At 45.1% G+C, this 20,360-nt stretch overlaps 1 protein-coding gene across 2 annotated transcripts in view; it reads right to left on the bottom strand.

Moving 5' to 3' along the window:
* Positions 1-20,360, bottom strand: part of LOC137432735 (calcium-activated chloride channel regulator 3A-1) — a 115,670-nt gene that overhangs the window by 16,631 nt on the left and 78,679 nt on the right. For both annotated transcript variants that reach the window (XM_068124880.2, XM_068124881.2), the window contains 4 exons: positions 11,388-11,494; positions 7,405-7,629; positions 4,835-5,105; positions 3,344-3,508 (listed from right to left, as the gene is read on the bottom strand). In XM_068124880.2, the coding sequence (XP_067980981.2) occupies positions 3,344-3,508; positions 4,835-5,105; positions 7,405-7,629; positions 11,388-11,494 (768 nt within the window). The remainder of the gene's footprint in view (positions 1-3,343; positions 3,509-4,834; positions 5,106-7,404; positions 7,630-11,387; positions 11,495-20,360) is intronic.

Here is a 20,360-nt window from a genome sequence, read left to right as displayed (position 1 = left end):
AGGATTTAGTAATTTTTCGAGCTTTTTGTTTTGTTCCACTGCAAACCAAATAAATACATATGTGGATACCAAAATATTTTTTAATTTCAACAATTTTCTGGAAGAAATGGTGCATTATTTGAAAAAGGTGCCAATATTTTTGGCCACCAGTGAATATGTTCATTGCACTTTTAAACCTTCAAACCAGTCGAACTGCTGCTAGCGTAAATACCCAACTGGGGTAAAACTCGACTTGGACCCATATCAAGTGCTCTTGGTATCACATGTGTTTCTGATATCAAACTGATATCCAAGTAATAGTGGTATCAAAGCGATATCAAGTGCTCGTGGTATCAAACCGATATCAAGTGATCATAGTATTAAACCGATATCAAGTGCTCGTGGTTTCAATTCGATATCAAGTGCTCGTGGTATCAAACCGATATCAAGTGCTCGTGGTATCAAAGCGATATCAAGTGCTCGTGGTATCAAACCGATATCAAGTGATCATAGTATTAAACCGATATTAAGTGCTCGTGGTATCAAACCGTCCTCAAGTGTTCGTGGTATTAAACCGAAATTAAGTGCTCGTGGTATCAAAGCGATATCAAGTGCTCGTGGTTTCAAACCGATATCAAGTGCTCGTGGTATCAAACCGATATCAAGTGCTCGTGGTATCAAAGCGATATCAAGTGCTCATGGTTTCAAACCGATATCAAGTGCTCGTGGTATCAAAGCGATATCAAGTGCTCGTGGTATCAAACCGTCCTCAAGTGTTCGTGGTATTAAACCGAAATTAAGTGCTCGTGGTATCAAAGCGATATCAAGTGCTCGTGGTTTCAAACCGATATCAAGTGCTCGTGGTATCAAACCGATATCAAGTGCTCGTGGTATCAAAGCGATATCAAGTGCTCATGGTTTCAAACCGATATCAAGTGCTCAGGGTATCAAAGCGATATCAAGTGCTCGTGGTATCAAAGCGATATCAAGTGCTCGGGGTATTAAACCGATATCAAGTGCTCGTGGTATCAAACCGATTTCAAGTGCTCGTGGTTTCAAACCGATATCAAGTGCTCGTGGTTTCAAACCGATATCAAGTGCTCGTGGTATCAAAGCGATATCAAGTGCTCGTGGTTTCAAACCGATATCAAGTGCTCGTGGTATCAAACCGATTTCAAGTGCTCGTGGTTTCAAACCGATATCAAGTGCTCGTGGTTTCAAACCGATATCAAGTGCTCGTGGTATCAAAGCGATATCAAGTGCTCGTGGTTTCAAACCGATTTCAAGTGCTCGTGGTTTCACACCCATATCAAGTGCTCGTGGTTTCAAACCGATATCAAGTGCTCGTGGTTTCAAACCGATATCAAGTGCTCAGGGTATCAAAGCGATATCAAGTGCTCGTGGTATCAAAGCGATATCAAGTGCTCGGGGTATTAAACCGATTTCAAGTGCTCGTGGTTTCAAACCGATATCAAGTGCTCGTGGTTTCAAACCGATATCAAGTGCTCATGGTTTCAAACCGATATCAAGTGCTCAGGGTATCAAAGCGATATCAAGTGCTCGTGGTATCAAAGCGATATCAAGTGCTCGGGGTATTAAACCGATTTCAAGTGCTCGTGGTTTCAAACCGATTTCAAGTGCTCGTGGTTTCAAACCCATATCAAGTGCTCGTGATTTCAAACCGATATCAAGTGCTCGTGGTTTCAAACCGATATCAAGTGCTCATGGTTTCAAACCGATATCAAGTGCTCAGGGTATCAAAGCGATATCAAGTGCTCGTGGTATCAAAGCGATATCAAGTGCTCGTGGTATCAAACCGATTTCAAGTGCTCGTGGTTTCAAACCGATATCAAGTGCTCGTGGTTTCAAACCGATATCAAGTGATCGTGGTTTCAATCCGATATCAAGTGCTCGTGGTATCAAACCGATATCAAGTGCTCGTGGTATCAAAGCGATATCAAGTGCTCGTGGTATCAAAGCGATATCAAGTGCTCGTGGTATTAAACCGATATCAAGTGCTCGTGGTATCAAAGCGATATCAAGTGCTCGTGGTATTAAACCGATATCAAGTGCTCGTGGTATCAAAGCGATATCAAGTGCTCGTGGTATCAAAGCGATATCAAGTGCTCGTGGTATCAAAGCGATATCAAGTGCTCGTGGTATTAAACCGATATCAAGTGCTCGTGGTATCAAACCGATATCAAGTGCTCATGGTTTCAAACCGATATCAAGTGCTCAGGGTATCAAAGCGATATCAAGTGCTCGTGGTATCAAAGCGATATCAAGTGCTCGGGGTATTAAACCGATATCAAGTGCTCGGGGTATTAAACCGATATCAAGTGCTCGTGGTATCAAACCGATTTCAAGTGCTCGTGGTTTCAAACCGATATCAAGTGCTCGTGGTTTCAAACCGATATCAAGTGCTCGTGGTTTCAATCCGATATCAAGTGCTCGTGGTATCAAAGCGATATCAAGTGCTCGTGGTATCAAAGCGATATCAAGTGCTCGTGGTATTAAACCGATATCAAGTGCTCGTGGTATCAAAGCGATATCAAGTGCTCGTGGTATCAAAGCGATATCAAGTGCTCGTGGTATTAAGCCGATATCAAGTGCTCGTGGTATCAAAGCGATATCAAGTGCTCGTGGTATCAAACCGATATCAAGTGCTCGTGGTATTAAACCGATATCAAGTGCTCGTGGTATCAAAGCGATATCAAGTGCTCGTGGTATCAAAGCGATATCAAGTGCTCGTGGTATTAAGCTGATATCAAGTGCTCGTGGTATCAAACCGATATCAAGTGCTCGTGGTATTAAACCGATATCAAGTGCTCGTGGTATCAAAGCGATATCAAGTGCTCGTGGTATCAAAGCGATATCAAGTGCTCGTGGTATCAAAGCGATATCAAGTGCTCGTGGTATTAAACCGATATCAAGTGCTCGTGGTATCAAACCGATATCAAGTGCTCGTGGTATCAAACCGATATCAAGTGCTCGTGGTATTAAACCGATATCAAGTGCTCGTGGTATCAAACCGATATCAAGTGCTCGTGGTATCAAACCGATATCAAGTGCTCGTGGTATCAAACCGATATCAAGTGCTCGTGGTATCAAACCGATATCAAGTGCTCGTGGTATTAAACCGATATCAAGTGCTCGTGGTATCAAACCGATATCAAGTGCTCGTGGTATTAAACCGATATCAAGTGCTCGTGGTATTAAACCGATATCAAGTGCTCGTGGTATCAAACCGATATCAAGTGCTCGTGGTATTAAACCGATATCAAGTGCTGGTGGTATTAAACAGATATCAAGTGCTCGTGGTTTCAAACCGATATTCATAACTCTGTTGTTCACAAGGATGGACCTTTTTCTTTGGACGGGATGAATTCACTTCCAAAACCACGTCGTAATGAAATTTTGGAAGATCCTTCCTCTCCTTTCACAAACACCTTTAAATTGTGTCGTCCGGTTTTGCTGAAATTTGTAAAGTACCGCGTGTAAATTCCATCATCCTTCAGAAGGTCTGCACCTGCAAGAGAATGTCACTTGTGTCATTTTCAAATCTCAAACAGGGTAGAAGTTTTTAAATCAAACATAAGAAATTATGACTGTATTGTTTGTACAATGTGTCCTGATTAGTATCGCCCCGAAGGGGATGCAATGCCTCTGTCTGTTTGTCTGTGTGTGTGAGTGCGTGTCTGTGTGTGCATCTGTGTATGTATGTCTGCGTCTATATATTTTGGCTTTAAAAATGGTTTGCTCTGCAACCGCTTGTCTGATTGATGCGAAACTTTTAACTTAGGAAGGACTCCCCATGGATAATATTTTATTGCTAACCCTGACGTCATAGGTCACATTGTATGGCAGTCATATTGGATTAAAGGGAAAAAATTGGACAGAATTTTATCTTAAACCACTCGGCGCATTTTTTTTTTGAAACTTGCCATCAACTCCTCATGGGATATATAGGGTGATACGACGACGTCATCCGTGTAGTGGTATCCCAGCCATAATTGGTTGAATTTAAATCTTTATGTGAAAAATCTGAATCTTCATGTATCTGATCTGTGCATGACCCGATGTGAGGGAATAATTAAATTTATGACGTACATAACCCATGCCAAGAAACTATGTGAGATAATATGGTGCATGGATGATACAGGTATATGGGCCACAATAGTAGCGTGTTCAGTAAACGATGAACGCATGATGCGATACTTTGCGCTCTACGAGTGTCAATCTAGTTTGCTTTTATTAGTCCCCTACCGGTGTACACCGGAGGGGACTATAGGTTTGCACTCCATCCCTCCGTCTGTCCGTCTGTCAGTCAGTCCGTCCCGCAAAGAACAGTTTTCCAGACTTTTTTTCTAAACTCTTAATGCTAATGATTTCAAACTTGGTACATGGTTTCTTCATGATAAGTTACAGATCTAGTTCGTACTTCACGACGTTTCGATCATTTTTGACAAAGTTATGGCACTTTGAACTTTGGGAATTTCCCCAACAGTTTTCCGGACGGGAGACTGCCGGTAGGGGACATGTATTGCAGCGCAATACTCAGAATGCTTGTTATTTCAGGAAAAGTTTTAAACCGACCGTTGTAACCCAAAAGATGAAAACCTGCTCCTGCTACGTCCTGATCCGCTCGGTGTACTAGCTCTTTTACCCCAGTAGTTCAGTGTACTGTACACCAAAACAAAAAATCGACGCAACTGTGAAAACACTCCTTGCAAGTGCTATGACCTGTGTTTCTTGCATCAATGTCCAAGTCTCTCAAGAAAGCTATGTTTTAAAATCATTCATTTAACGAATTTACTGCGAGAACAATATTGTTCACTTCTTGAAAGAAACTTACCTGCTCCATTATCCAAAAGTTGTAAGCTCACTACTGACCCGTGTTCATCCTCGATTTTGGCAAGCACATTTGCACCAATGACTGGCCTGTATTTCTGCATGACTCTTGCGTATGCAATCATCGGTTGCGGCCAAGAGTTCTTTTCCCCATCCATGTGCGCAACCACGGTGATGGGCACGATGGACGAGTCCCAACTGTGACTGGTCACCGTAATGCTCACTTGATCCTCAGAGGTGTCGGCGTTATGAACAGCGTAGTGCCATGCTCCCACCTAGGGAGTACACGAAGTGGGAAGAATGAAGAAAAAAACAAACAAAAAAAGCCATTAAAATCTATTTCCTTCTTTACTACAGTTTTGACAGTTCATGCTGGAGCTGGTTTTACATGAATTACAAGGACATACGTGGACAATAAGAAAGCATTGCAGTATGTGTGATTTGAACCTGAGATTCCAGGACCCTGAGTTGGCACACACATGGCACACACAGAAATTATAAGGACATTAGTACATGATAAAAGACCAAGGGGAAAACGACAAATTAAATCAGGGAGAAGAGAGCATGGAGAACAATAAAAGAGCAGGGTTATTCTGGTTATATGTCACAGAACGTGATGTCACGTCCGGTAATAACCCTAACCCAGAAAGTAACCCGGAATGGAATCCCACACCTCCCCTTCCCCTTTCAAAGTTGCAGGATGCAACGTGTAGTATTTGTGTCATGCAACAAACTCCACCGAAGAGTGACGAAGAGGTTGCACAGTGCACACATATATCATGCAAATGCTAAACAAGCAAACACAAACAAGGACAATTCGACCAGGGACAAGAGTTCCGGTATAGGACTCGCGCATCATAGTGACGCGGAGCTCGACGTGGGCATTTACTATGACATGGGTGTGGCTGCTCCTTTTGGGCAGACTGTCCAGATAGTAGCTCAACCAGACGCTCTTAGGTGGGGAACTGTGTGGTCGGTCCTTGCCGGTAGGTGGCCACTTGTCGCTGGTGGGTGTCACCCCACACTCAAGGCGCTGATAATATGGATGGAGATAACAGCGGTTTCTCCAGTTTACCCGCCCTGATAGTAGTTTGACGTGGTCGTCACGACGCTGTCCAAAACTCCCACAATCTATTCAATCCCACTCCTCCTTCCAGGTCTTTAAAACAGCTGTTCACCACCATCTCTTATTTCCAAAACCAAAACTATCTCCCCATCCAAAACTTTGATATTTTCTACCCTCATGAAACCACTCCAAATCCACCTCCCTTACAATCCCGATTTCTCACCCCAGCCCTCTCCCTTCCACAGATCTCCTGATGTCCCTGTTCCCTACTGTTGTTGTGCTTCCCTCTCCCTCCCCTTCTTGTCTTCTGCTCCTTTCATTATACGTTCTCAACAATCTTCTCGAGAAGTTCTGTCACTCAAGCTTTTGGGTCCCAATATCTGCCATGATCTTTCCTGGAAAAACCACATTTCCAAGCTGGTCTCCAAAGTCAGTCGCAGACTGGTGGGCATCCTCCATCCTGTGAAGTAACCGAGTTATGATGACTTCTCAGCTCTTCACCACATACAAAGCTTTCATCCACAGCTTGATGGAATACTGCTTTCCCCTCTGCGATGATGTTCTTGCCTCTCACCTAGCTCGGCGTCACGCCATAGATACCAAGGCTTTTGGAGTCATCGGTATTTTCCACGATGAAGCTGATTCTGAGGACTTTTCACTGTCTCACCGCAGGCAGGTTGGTGGTCTTTCTGTCTTCTACCGACTACTCTTTGGCCTAGCTTCCCTTGCTCTGTCTGTGCTCTGTCCCCCAAATATTCCGGTAGGACGCACAATATCTGCCAGCAACCATCTTATGGTGAAACTGCCAAACTCAAGACTCACTGCTCACCTTCACTCTTTCATTCCTCTTTTTCCCCATCTCTGGAACAAACTCCCACAATCTCTTCAATCCCACTCCTCCTTCCAGGTCTTCAAAACAGCTGTTCACCACCATCTCTTATCTTCCCCCATCCAAAACCTTGATTTTTTTGCCCCCATGAAACCACCCCAAATCCACCTCTTTAAAATTCCGATTTCTTTCCTGAAAATCCCAATAGTGTCCATTTGCTTTATATCGTGTACCCCACCCCAGCCCTCTCCCTTCCACAGATCTCACGATGTCCCTATTCCCTACTGTTGTTGTGATTCCCCCTCTCTCTATCTCTCTCTCTCTCTCTCCTCCCCCCCCCCCCCCCCACCCCCTCTTGTCTCCTGCTCCCGTTATTATATGTTCTATGTGTTAGCTCTTACACGAGCCTCGACTTAGTATGCAAAAAAAACAAAAACTGGTGTTTTCATCGAGGTTGCATTAGGGCGCTTGGTCGCTCTATTGTAATTTGGTTGTTGCAGATTCAAATGCTGATTCACCTGGGAGAGCAATGGCAAACCACAAGATGGTTATTGTAATTCATGGAAAAGTTCTCTTTTTCCACCCATGTCCTTGCCCAATGTAGTACAGTGTGTGTACAAACCCCTCCATGAATGAGCCTTACATCACAATTGGGGAAAAAATAAATGAATGTATTTACTTCTCTTCGGCCTTGAAGTTGCAAACGAGCGGTTTTGAAAGATTCGTCAACAACAAAGTCATGTATTCCATAATGTGTTCCGTTTGGGTTGGTGATGCGTATGTTTGGTGGTTTCTGGTTTCTCCAGGACACAACAAACTCTGTGTTGGTCCCAACTGTTCTGTCCACGTACACTGTTCCATTAAGCCAGTCATTCATTCCCAACTGCATGCCGGCACTTTCGAGCTAAAGGAGGAAACAGCACAGGGAAAAGCAAGCATTATCATTCGGTAACTTCGTGACGTACCACACTAAGTTAGCCTTTAACATATTGAATATATTATAAACAATATCGACTTAACTACAAGCTATTATGAGTGAAGTACTAAGGTAGGAGGTGGTGGTGTATGCAGTAGTGAGGGTGTGGTGAGTGCAGGCAATGGAGTGGGTGTGGTGAATGTAGACAATGGTGAGGATGGGCGATTACAAGCTGCGGTGAGGGTGCGGTGAGTGTAGGCAGTGGTGAGGATGCATTGACTGTACGCAGCCGTGAGGATGCGGTGAGTGTAGGCAGTGGTGAGTGTAAGCAGTGGTGACTGGAGGTAGCGATGACTGTAGGCAGCGGTGAGGATGCAGTGAGTGTAGACAGCGGTGAGTGTAGGCAGCGGTGAGTGTAGGCAGCGGTGCGTGTAGGCAGCGGTGAGTGTAGGCAGCGGTGACTGGAGGTAGCGATGAGGATGCGATGACTGTAGGCAGCGGTGAGTGTAAGCAGCGGTGACTGTAGGCAGCGGTGAGTGTAGGCAGCGGTGAGTGTAGACAGCAATGAGTGTAGGCAGCGGTGAGTTTAAGCAGCGGTGACTGGAGGTAGCGATGAGTTTAAGCAGCGGTGACTGGAGGTAGCGATGAGTGCAGGCAGCGGTGAGGGTATGGTGAGTGTGCGCAGTGGCGAACATGTTACAGGGCTGGGCAGCGGTGAGGGTATGGTGAGTGTGAGCAGTGGCGAACATGTTACAGGGCTGGGCAGCGGTGAGGGTATGGTGAGTGTGCGCAGTGGCGAACATGTTACAGGGCTGGGCAGCGGTGAGAATGTTATGGTGACAGTAATGTGAGGGTAGGCTTTGATGAGGTTGATACAAGGGAATGCAGTGTTGTGGGTGAGACAATGGCAGGCAGTCGTAAAGATTGGGTGAAGATTAGTACGAATGGGGCCAGGGAGATAGTTTGGTTTGGGCAGGAAAATGAGCTAGGTAGATTCTTCATTCTGAAGGAATGATTGCAGACATAGAGTTGTGTGTTGTTTTGAAGGGGCTGGAGTTAGGGGCTGTTGGAGTGAGGTTAAGGACACCATGTCTATTATGACAGGAAGACGTTGGCTGTAATAGATGTAGGAGCAAATGATGGAGAAAAGATTTACTGGGCGGATTGAAAAAACCATAGTTTTGGGTTGAGGAAACAATGGGAATCATTTTTGGGGCAAAGAAAGTGTTTTGGACATCAATGTTTGTAGTTTGAATTGAGGAAGGAATTGAGGGGTTTTTTTTAGGCTAGAAGAGCATGGAGCCTGGAGAGGCTATAAAAGAAGGAACTGCTACTGATAGGGCTTTTGGTAAGGTCATGCTGCAAAAAATAATTCCAGGAAGCAAAAAGTTGAAATATTCTATACTAATATCAGAAGTTTAAATAATAAAATACAGGGTGACCTAAAAAAGTGGACCCCAGGAAATGTTACAAAGTAAGTCTATTCCAGACATGTAAATCTGGAGTCAGAAATAAAAGGGTGGTCGAGCATGGAGGTAAGGAGGGCTAATAATGATTAGAAGAAAGTATTTATAAGGTACTAGCAGGGGTACCTGGCGTTGCCCGGTGCTGTTCCAATCCTGTTGGAAGTTTGAAGAAATCAAATTTTTGGGGCATGAGTGAGGTGAGCTAAACTTATTCCAGCACTTGCTAGCCTTGAGCTAAGCTTGATCCAGCATGAAATGGACTTAAACTAAACTTCAGCATGAGTAAGATGAGCTAAACTCACTCCAGCACAAGTTAGATGAGCTCAACCCACTCTGGCACGACTGAAAAGAGCTCAACCCACTCCAGCATGGGTTAGATGAGCTAAAATCACTCCAGCATGAAATAGATGAGCTAAAATCACTCTGGTATGAGATAGATTAGCTAAAATCACTCTGGCATGAGATAGATTAGCTAAACACACTCCAGTCCGAGTTATGAGAGCTAAAATCATTCCGGCACGAGATATATGAGCTAAAATCACTCCAGTACGAGATAGATGAGGTAAAATCACTCCGACATGAGATAGATGAGCTAAAATCACTCCGGAACGAGATTGATGAGGTAAAATCACACCGACACAAGTTAAATGAGCTAAAATCACTCTGGTACGAATTCGATGAGCTAAAATCACTCCAGCATGAAATAGATGAGCTATAATCACTCCGACATGAATTAGATGAACTATAAATCACTCTAGCACAAGTTGGATGAGCTACAATCACTCCAGCACAAGATTGATTAGCTAAATTTTTGAATGTAGCTGCCACACTGGTTAATGACCCTTTCAGACCACCACATTTTTGATGAACCCACTCAGCGCACATAGTACATTGAATGGAGGTCACTCCGACACCCTTCCTGCACACAGCACACGGCCACTTCCCAGTTCTTACCACCTCATCACATGCTTTACCACTTGCCATCACCTTCGTCTTTCCGATATTCACCTTCAGACCTTTTGTCTCCAAACATTCCTTCCACCTGTTCATCTTCTCCTTCAGTCCATCCATACTTTCCGCAATCAACACCAGATCATCTGCATACAACAACTCCCACGGTAAACCCTCCATTATGTTCTGAGCCAGCACATCCATCACAGCTACAAATAGTAGTGGACTTAGTACCGACCCCTGATACACTCCCACCTTCACCTCAAACTCACCACTGTTCCCATCCTTCATCCTTACAGCTGTGCGCGCTCTTTTGTACATTGCCATCACTACTCTGATCAACCATTCCTCTACTCCTAACTACCTCAATGCATGAGATAGATGAGCGAAAATCACGCTGGCATGAGATAGATGAGCTAAAATCACTCCGGCACGAGATAGATGAGCTAAAATCACTCCAGCACGAGATAGATGAGCTAAAATCACTCCAGCACGAAATAGATGAGCTAAAATCACTCCAGCACGAGATAGATGAGCTAAAATCACTCCGACATGAGATAGATGAGCTAAAATCACTCCGGCACGAGATAGATGAGCTAAAATCACTCCGGCACGAGATAGATGAGCTAAAATCACTCCAGCACGAGATAGATGAGGTAAAATCACTCCGGCACGAGATAGATGAGGTAAAATCACTCCAGTGTGGGTTAGGTGAGCTAAACTCACTATGACACGAGTTAAATGAGCTAAAATAACTCCGGCACGAGATAGATAAGCTAAACTCAATCCGGCATGAGTTACAAGATTTAAAGTCACTCCGGCACGAGATAGATAAGCTAAACTCAATCCGGCATGAGTTACAATATTTAAAGTCACTCCGGCACGAGACACAGTAGGTGAGCTAAAATCACTCTGGTAGAAGTTAGATGAGCTAGACTCACTCAGGCACGAGTTAGATGAGCTAGACTCACTCAGGCATGAGTTAGTCTTGAGCTGGCCATCGTGCTAAGCATCTCTGCCTCTGTCTCCACTCCACCTTCATGTTTGTGAGAAAACCTGTGTTTTGCGTATTGGGATGGAAATGTGCTTTACGTTCCCCTGATGCAGTGCAAAAATATCAATGAGATGATGAGACTCAACGAGATAATCTGCAGTGTTTTTTTGCTGTTAAGGTGAAGAATGTTGAGGGGATGATTAACCATAAACCAAAGCCAATCTACAAAAGGGTGACCTCATCTTCTCCTGAGCTTTTTTCAACTTCAAAGAAATATGCATGAAGTGTGTGTTGTCACCATAGTACGTTCATTAAAGTGAAACTGTGAACTGTACCTGAATGGGCTTCAATTTCACTTCTTCTCTTTTGGAAGCAGAAGAAATGAAAGAATCAATCACACTATTGGACTCAACCTTGTCGGAGGCGAAGAATCTCCTTCCATCTAGGATTGCAAGTGAAATATTACATGTCACTTTAAAAGGATGGGATGTCAAATTATATTATTATATGTATAAAGGTTTTCCGGACCTAATTCATATGCCTTTGGGATCTTCGAGAGGTATTTGGGGTCTTCATTGTCGTTTGGGTTTAAAGGGTTTTCAGGGTCTTAAAGGTTTTCGGAGTCTTAAGTGTCTTTTGGGATTGTGATGAAAACAGTGGCGTCACTAGGGTTGGTGTCACCCAGTGCAGTAACTCATGGTGTCACCCCCCTCCCCCCCCCCCCATGGACCTCCTCCCGTACCAGACCATACAGAATCCTTAGTAATGTTTTTTGTACTAACTAGGGCGCGCCCGCACGTACGTGCTTGCCCGTACGTGCTTGCCCGTACGTGCGTGCAAAAAAACATGCGTGCAAACAACAACAACAAAAAAAAACTTTGAAACCACGTGGCAGTAACGACCACAGAACCCCCCCCCCCCCTCTATTTACATGAAATGGTTTGGTCCATTCGCAAAGCCAAAGCGAACAGCTTGCGAGTACGGTGAAAATACCTTGGGAACCACTTGTCCGATTAATTTCAAACCTTGAAAAGGCACATCCTCGGGTCCCCAGCAATATACCTGGCAAGTTTCAAGTATATCGGACCGGTAGTTGTCGAGAAACAGCGGTCGCATACAGACAGACACACACACACACACACACACACACACACACACACACACAGAGATTGCTGGAATTATATAGAGACTAGGGCGTGCCCGCACGTACGTGCTTGCCCGTACATGCTTGCCCGTACGTGCGTGCAAAAAAACATGCGTGCAAACAACAACAACAAAAAAAAACTTTGAAACCACGTGGCAGTAACGACCACAGAACCCCCCCCCCTCTATTTACATGAAATGGTTTGGTCCATTCGCAAAGCCAAAGCGAACGGCTTGCGAGTACGGTGACCATACCTTGGGAACCACTTGTCCGATTAATTTCAAACCTTGAAAAGGCACATCCTCGGGTCCCCAGCAATATACCTGGCAAGTTTCAAGTATATCGGACCGGTAGTTGTCGAGAAACAGCGGTCGCATACAGACAGACAGACACACACACACACACAGAGATTACTGGAATTATAGATAGACTAGGGCGCCCGTACGTGCTTGCCCGTACGTGCGTGCAAAAAAACATGCGTGCAAACAACAACAAAAAAAAACTTTGAAACCACGTGGCAGTAACGACCACAGAACCCCCCCCCCTCTATTTACATGAAATGGTTTGGTCCATTCGCAACGACCACAGAACCCCCCCCCTCTATTTACATGAAATGGTTTGGTCCATTCGCAAAGCCAAAGCGAACGGCTTGCGAGTACGGTGACCATACCTTGGGAACCACTTGTCCGATTAATTTCAAACCTTGAAAAGGCACATCCTTGGGTCCCCAGCAATATACCTGGCAAGTTTCAAGTATATCGGACCGGTAGTTGTCGAGAAACAGCGGTTGCATACAGACAGACAGACACACACACACACAGAGATTACTGGAATTATAGATAGACTAGGGCGTGCCCGTACGTGGGTGCAAAAAAACATGCGTGCAAACAACAACAACAAAAAAAAACTTTGAAACCACGTGGCAGTAACGACCACAGAACCCCCCCCTCTATTTACATGAAATGGTTTGGTCCATTCGCAAAGCCAAAGCGAACGGCTTGCGAGTACGGTAGAACCCCCCCCCCTCTATTTACATGAAATGGTTTGGTCCATTCGCAAAGCCAAAGCGAACGGCTTGCGAGTACGGTAGAACCCCCCCCCCCCCCTCTATTTACATGAAATGGTTTGGTTCATTCGCAAAGCCAAAGCGAACGGCTTGCGAGTACGGTGACCATACCTTGGGAACCACTTGTCCGATTAATTTCAAACCTTGAAAAGGCACATCCTCGGGTCCCCAGCAATATACCTGGCAAGTTTCAAGTATATCGGACCCGTGGTTGTCGAGAAACAGCGGTCACAGACAAACACACAGACACACAGACACACAGAGATTACTGGAATTATAGATAGATATAGAGATGATACTCGTAAATCGTCATTCCCGTATATCACTGAATGTATTATGGCAATAGTAGTGACATAAACAACTAGCAAAATTAAAATCACACCTTTAAATTACAATATCATACGCACAGCCTAAATGTATTTACATTTACATAGTTTAATGTGGTTCAAGTGAAAATTCGGTAAGAAAACAATAGAATTCGAAGTAAAAACGTTTAAGAACTACATCAAAATTATTAGACTAGAGGCAAAATCTGAAAAGGGGCCTAGAAATCACTTTAGGGAGTACGGAATGTTAGGAGCTGGCATCCATGTCAGACTGTTAAAGTGGTTCATAGTGAACATATTTCAAGTGGATGCCCATCAAATTTGGCCTTTTTAAATATTATACAGCCAAAACAAAGTGGCTGCCATTATCGAAAACTCCGAAAACTCCGGATTGTAATAAAATTACACAACTTTGTATTTATACAGGATAACAATGAAATTTGCTGTATTTGGACATATTATAATAATACACACATCTTCCTCAAACGATCTAAGTGATATTTTATCTATTTCTTTCCCTATGGAGAGACAAACATGAAAAAATGCTCTGAAAATCTAAGAAAATTACATCTTGATGCATTATATTGAGCTTGTACAAATGTACGGACATACTTTGATGAAGTTCGTTTGATTTCAAAAAAAAACTGTGTTGGGATAATATTAACATCAGTCTTCGGTGGTGTAGTCCGAGTCATCTTGGGCACTGTTCAAAGGATTCCGACACGTTCCGTCAGCGCAACCACAACCAGCGGTACATCTTAGCTCCTTAAGACGACAACTTCATCTGTGAGATTCGCAATTCTTACACTGGCATTGTGTAAGCTTGAGGTAAACCTCTGGAAATGGTTTATCACTCATCAAATGAGGAAGTATATTTCCAGTTGTACCGTCCTTGTTCCATCCATTTCCCACCGGGGAAGATATATCTGGTTGTGCGATCAGTGAAGAGAGCCAAATTGTACACTGATGGTGTGCTCGCTTGATATGCAGCTTCAGAGAAGATCGGGTTGGTGGCAACTTCTCTGGTTCTTTGTGACCTTTGAGGAACATTTTGAAACGCACGTCATTGATGTTTGTGTTGTTATCATTGTTTGAATACAGTCTGCAGATGAAGCTCTCTACATCTGTCAGTGTTCTTTCAGTAAGTGTGCCGCGTCCGAGCCCGTCCAATAAGGGACAGTTCTTGATGAACGTTTTCCATGCTATTGTTTTGCCAATGCCACAAAATTGACTGACTGTGTCGCAGCCCGAGAGGGCATGGAATGCTGGAAGATTGTGGCGGGGAGCTGGATCAAGGTCTACAGCGTGCACAGCAACAAAGCTCCGTTGCTTCGCTGTTCCCGTTTGCAACCAAAGCTCTCCAGATAAGTCACTGGCAAAGTGAACGAGGAGAACAAGGACGTCTGTGTCCCTGGAACAAATGATCAGACGCTCAAACCCAAGATCTGTCACAGACTTGGCGTGTAACAATATTCTGGTATCAGCTTCATCGTGGTTTGATTTGAGGGAGTTGACGTCCGTTCCACGGGATGACTCAACCGCCGTTCGGTCATGGAATCCGCCAGATGTCACGACTTCACGATTCGGTTGAGTCGACCTTGCTTGACGAATGAGCTCCATGCTCAAAAAGTGTTCCAGGTCTTGCTTGTTTTCTGGGAGGTCAATAAATTGCCTCCAGTTGACGGGTAATGGCACATCCCTGTTGTCCACTTTGCGACGTATTGGCCGGGTTTTCCCGGTCCGTAAAATCCGAGTGGTGTCCTTGATGGTATGTGCTTCATACCTATCAAACACAACGTCAACTCTGGAGCAAGTGTCACTGAAGTGACTGAAGACAGAGGCTACGAACCGGTCTGCGAGTTGTCCAAAATTGTGGGCATTTGCAGGTTTGCCGATTGCTTGAACAAGTGCCTGGCCATCGATGATTACACACGTTTTCAGATTTGCTGTCGGCGGCTCTTTCTCTACAGTTGTTCTTGTCTGAAGGATATTTCCGAGAGCTGCTTTGTTTGTGGATCGCATTGCTCCGGATGTGTCTGCAAGTGATAGAGGAACCGGCGAAAGTTCATGGCTGAGGATTTCCTTCAGGTCCACCTCGCGTCCAGCTTCTTTTGAAACAAGCAAGCGTTGAAAGAGGTTACGGTCTGCTTTGACGAGTTTTTGTTTCAGAGTCGAATTTTTGTTCTGGACCTGATACATGCTTTTCAGCGTCAGGCTTTTCGACTGTCTGAGCTTGTCATGGAATCCCACTTTTTTCGTGATGAGACGTAAGCCCACAAATTCTTTCAATTTGTCTTGCCCTTGTGCATGTGCTGTCAGAAGACATTCCGTTATTTGAGGAGAAGCTACATCTCGAGTGGCCAGGCTAACGACAGCTAGATTTTGGTGTTGAAAAATGCCGAATTTCTTCAGTTGGTCGACAATCTTCTGAACATCTTCCTTGTCCCGCTTTAGTCTTGAGGGTCCGGCTTCTTTTACATAAGAAGGGTTGTAGTCTTCATCTGTAGCATGCATGTCCAACATGGCGCTTGTGTCGTCTACTATTCTGCTCCGTTCGTTGAATGTGAGGCACCATTGATCTCTTGCTCCTTCTGATCTCGTTATTCCTACAAGACCACCGGCAACTTTGCCGACTTTGTTGACGTGCTCTAAGGCTTGATCCGTCGATAGCTGATTGAATGTGTTATTGGTTGTCTTGACCACAAAATTTCCATTCATGAACTCCTGGTGAACATCGGGGTGGCTTGTTTCAAGGATCATAATGTCAGCAAGATAAACTGCCCCCCAGCGAGTGTAGTTTGCGTGGTCATACTGAGCAAACCAGGGTAACATTGCAGCAAAGGACGATTTATGTAGGTTCCAATTTCCAGTTCTCTCTGCACGCAGGAACAGCAACAAGATGGAGATCATTTTGATGTACGTCACCCAAAATCTGGTAGTGGGTGGTTGTGTCTCTTGGAAGTGGTCCAACAGTCTTGTTATTCTGGAGTGCTGAACTGCGTCTTTCAGTGCTTTGACTTTGTTGCTGGTCACATCTCGCTCATTGTGTGCTTCCAAAGCTTCTACGACGTGGACTGATAATGTTTGGAGCTCAACTTCTTCTACTTGGTGATCTTTAGCCCATACGATGAATGTCGGCCAGAGTGTTTTCCAAACAGCTTCAAATGTTAGCTTGTGTGCACGAATAGCCCGGTTGTACGATTTGGCCTGCATGTTATTTTGAGCTGTATTCTCTCCAAAAACGGAACTCTCCGCCCACACCTCCGTAAGACCAGAGTCTGCAAAATGATTTCCAATCACACACATGAAATTCTTGACAATGTGGAACCCCCCAAGTCGCAAGAATATCGTTTTGCATTCATTACTGTTTGCCCACTGTATTTCCTTGGCCTTGCAGTACAGCTGCTGGTCCAGAGTAATGACTGTGGACTGGCCAGGATTTATAATGTTGGAAATCCTCAGGCATCGCATCATAACTGTCCACAGTGTGTCGTTCTCGTGGGCCGGGGCGTTGAGGAGCGGCAAATACCCGATTGTGCAGAGCTCGTGTTTGTCTTGTGTTGTAACTTGGTTGAACCCGGTCCACGCTGGCACATCATCACTGTTAGAGCCATAGATGCGAGAGAGAATCCAGGCCATATCTCGGGCAGAAGCTTCGTCAGACACCTGATCATCTGGGGTAAACATCGTCTCATTCAAGGTGGCTGTGAATTTAGGATCTTCTCGAGAAGATTGGCGAGTGACTTTCTCCAAACGATGAAGTTCGGGAGGGACCTTCAAGGACCTTGACTTTCCAAGAGGAAGTACTTCCTGTTGCTGATGTTGAGGGGTCCCTCTCTGGTAAACTACCATCTGCGTCGCATGAAACGTCCCCATACCATCTAACGTTTCTTCGATAATGTCGATGTTATCAGCAGCGTATTGGCAAAACTTGTTGGATGATATATTTGAAGGGACAGGAGTATTGTTGCAATCTGCGAAGTGTTGCAGATTTTGAACTCCAAGAGTTGTGTCCAGTCTACGTATCTGGTCATAGCTGGGACAGTGTCCTGCGTGATGGATGAGTTCAATCAATGATTTTGAACGTGTTGCCTGATGAATTGCTAGGCCAAGTCCAACGTGTTTTGGTGTGAGCGTTTTGTGCTTCGACACTGCGTAGACTAGGTCTTGACTTATGCTCAAAGCAGTTCGCTTCACAAATTTATCGTCAGCCTGTCCGTCCACTTCCCCAGACAGCAAAATACTGAGGAATAGAAACAAGCTCTCCGGTACAATCTTTTCGGCACTCTCCTTACTAACTGACGTGCAATTATTTAGGCCTGGACGAGAACTGATGTCACCTCTAATGCGTAACGCACAGTGATGCAAGGTCAACAACTCTTCTGTCTCTGAGCGCGAGAACTGGGTTGGCCTAAGATCATCCATATTTCTCTTTGTCTCCATTTCATCCAAACGCCTTTTCTGTGTCTGAACAGCGATCTTAGATGACAGTGTGGAAAACAACAATTGTGGTTGATGTGGATCGAGTTGAGGTACAAAGTTGATCTGTCCTGGAAGAAGTCGGTGTAGTTTCTCTTTGAGGCGGGATTTATTGTCCCGGTATGGTCCAGCGTCAATGCCGAATTCGCTGAGCAAAGACCTGTACCTTTCCCAAACGTCTAGAAGCGTATAGATTTCACCTCAGGCCAGTCCAGTCGATACTTCAGATGCGACTTTCTCAAAGCAGATATCTCTGGACGTTTGAGTTGTGCTTGTACTAGATTTCGATGCTTTTCTATTGAACTGTACATAACACTTAAGATGATACCTGGCATCAGCAGCCACGAGATCACTTACTCCTGCCAGGCGACACCGCAACACAGGGTCTGTTTGAGCTCCTTGGAGAATTTTGTCAGAAACATCAAAAGTAGCGACCAAATACGTTTGTTTGCAACTTTTCTCTTGGCAGAAAAAGCACAAATCAGTGTCCATAATGGACAGTTTACTGCGTAGAGATGGTCTCGGTGGTGAACTTGTCTCAGGTGCACTGCTTGAGGTGGCAAGAGTGCTTTCATATTTTTTCCTGAGTCGAGTTATTTTGAACGAACTTGTAAACGTCGAATAGCAGTCTTTGTGATTCAGGACTTCAGTCTGTTTTGTGATTTCCTTAAAGTCAATGTTTTGAATTCTTTCAACAGTGTGCCAGTTCTCAAAGTCATTGTACTTCTTGCGCTCTGCAGCGGCTTCACGGACTCTTTGAATTCCGGCGTCTCCGAGGTTTCTCGTTGGTTTCTTTGGGTCTCTGTTTTGACAGAAGATGCAGAGGGTCCAGTCAGTACTTGTGTCAGAACTCCGCTTTTGGCTCTGGCATTTTACCTTGGATTCCATGTTGAAGCTCAACTCAGTTCACCACATCCTGCAAACATCAGAAATTGCATAATATGATAGCCAGTTTCTGTCGGCATTTTTACGTGGCATCCCGACCGTGCCGTCCCATTACTGCCGTAATGTCGAATCCTATAAAAAATTGAAATTTGTGCAGCCCGACTTCACGATAGCCGGACTGCGGGCTGTAGGTATCAAACCTTTCAATCAGCGTTTTCCCGTCGCAAAGATGTCCGTGTTCAAGCCAAAAAAGATCAATGCTGCACCTGTATAGCTGGTGAAAAGCTGAAGTTCATCTCAAACATCGGTCATCGGTCTGAACATCAGGCAACACTGACGCTGAACGGAAGCGGAAACACCGGAAGTGAAGCTGACTTGATAACGAGGCACTTCCGGCCGCGCCCAACATGGTGGATACGAACAGAAAATACGTGAATCTTTCCATAATGAGTTTCAAGTTTGTGAGAGGTTTAACGCCTAATGATTTGGTGAAATTATGTTTTAAACATAATTGTCTTCCGGTCCACGGAGTTGGCTTCCGGTCCGGTCTGGAGACGGAGAGGACGCTGGCGTTACTTGTTCGCCGCTTCTCCGACTGGGCCATTGTACATAGTTTGCTTTTCTGGTGGTCGTGGCGGATTTTTGACCGTTGGGTCTGCCCTCTGCTCGGTCCCGGCTCTGCTCCTGGCTTCACCTGCCCGGCTCCTCCACTGTTTCCTCAGGCCCGCTCCCGTTGTTTGCGGCAGTGGCTGTTTGCCGCTGTGGTCTTGATTAGCGGCTGCAGTCGTTTGCCGCTGCGTTTGCCACTTTGCCTCCTCGACCTTGGCCTCGTACTCGTCCCTTCGCTCCTGCCTGGCATGGCTCTGAGGTACTCCGCCGCAAGGCTTCTTCTGCTCAATACCCGCTCCACCCCATCATGCATCTCTGCCATCAAATCAAATGGACTCCTCCGACGACCCAGGTACATTCACCGTGGCTCCGGTCGTAAGTTTGTTTATTTGCAATCAGGTCACTCCATCCCCGTCCTCTGGTCGGCTCAGCGCACTCTCACTCTTCGTCCCAGCGCACCTGGTCACAGCAACGCACACGATCGCACCTCCTGCCTACGAACCCTGGCTAAATCACCTGAATTCATCCCTGCTGTTCAAAACAACATCAAGCTCACCCTGTTCAACACCCGGTCCCTCAACAACAAATGCCTCATCCTGAACGAATACATCCTGGATAACAAACTGGACTTTCTCTGTCTCACCGAAACCTGGCAACAACCTCTGGACTACTACACACTTAACCTCACCACACCCAATGGATATTCCTACGTCAATAAACCACGCTCGGAGGGCCGAGGTGGTGGAATTGCCGTTATCCACCGTCAAGACATCAAGACCAACCTCATCTCCATCTCATC

Source organism: Myxine glutinosa, chromosome 8 (assembly GCF_964187855.1).
Source record: "Myxine glutinosa chromosome 8, kmMyxGlut1.1, whole genome shotgun sequence".
Lineage (NCBI taxonomy): Eukaryota > Metazoa > Chordata > Myxini > Myxiniformes > Myxinidae > Myxine > Myxine glutinosa.
This window is presented reverse-complemented; position numbering and strand designations above follow the sequence as displayed.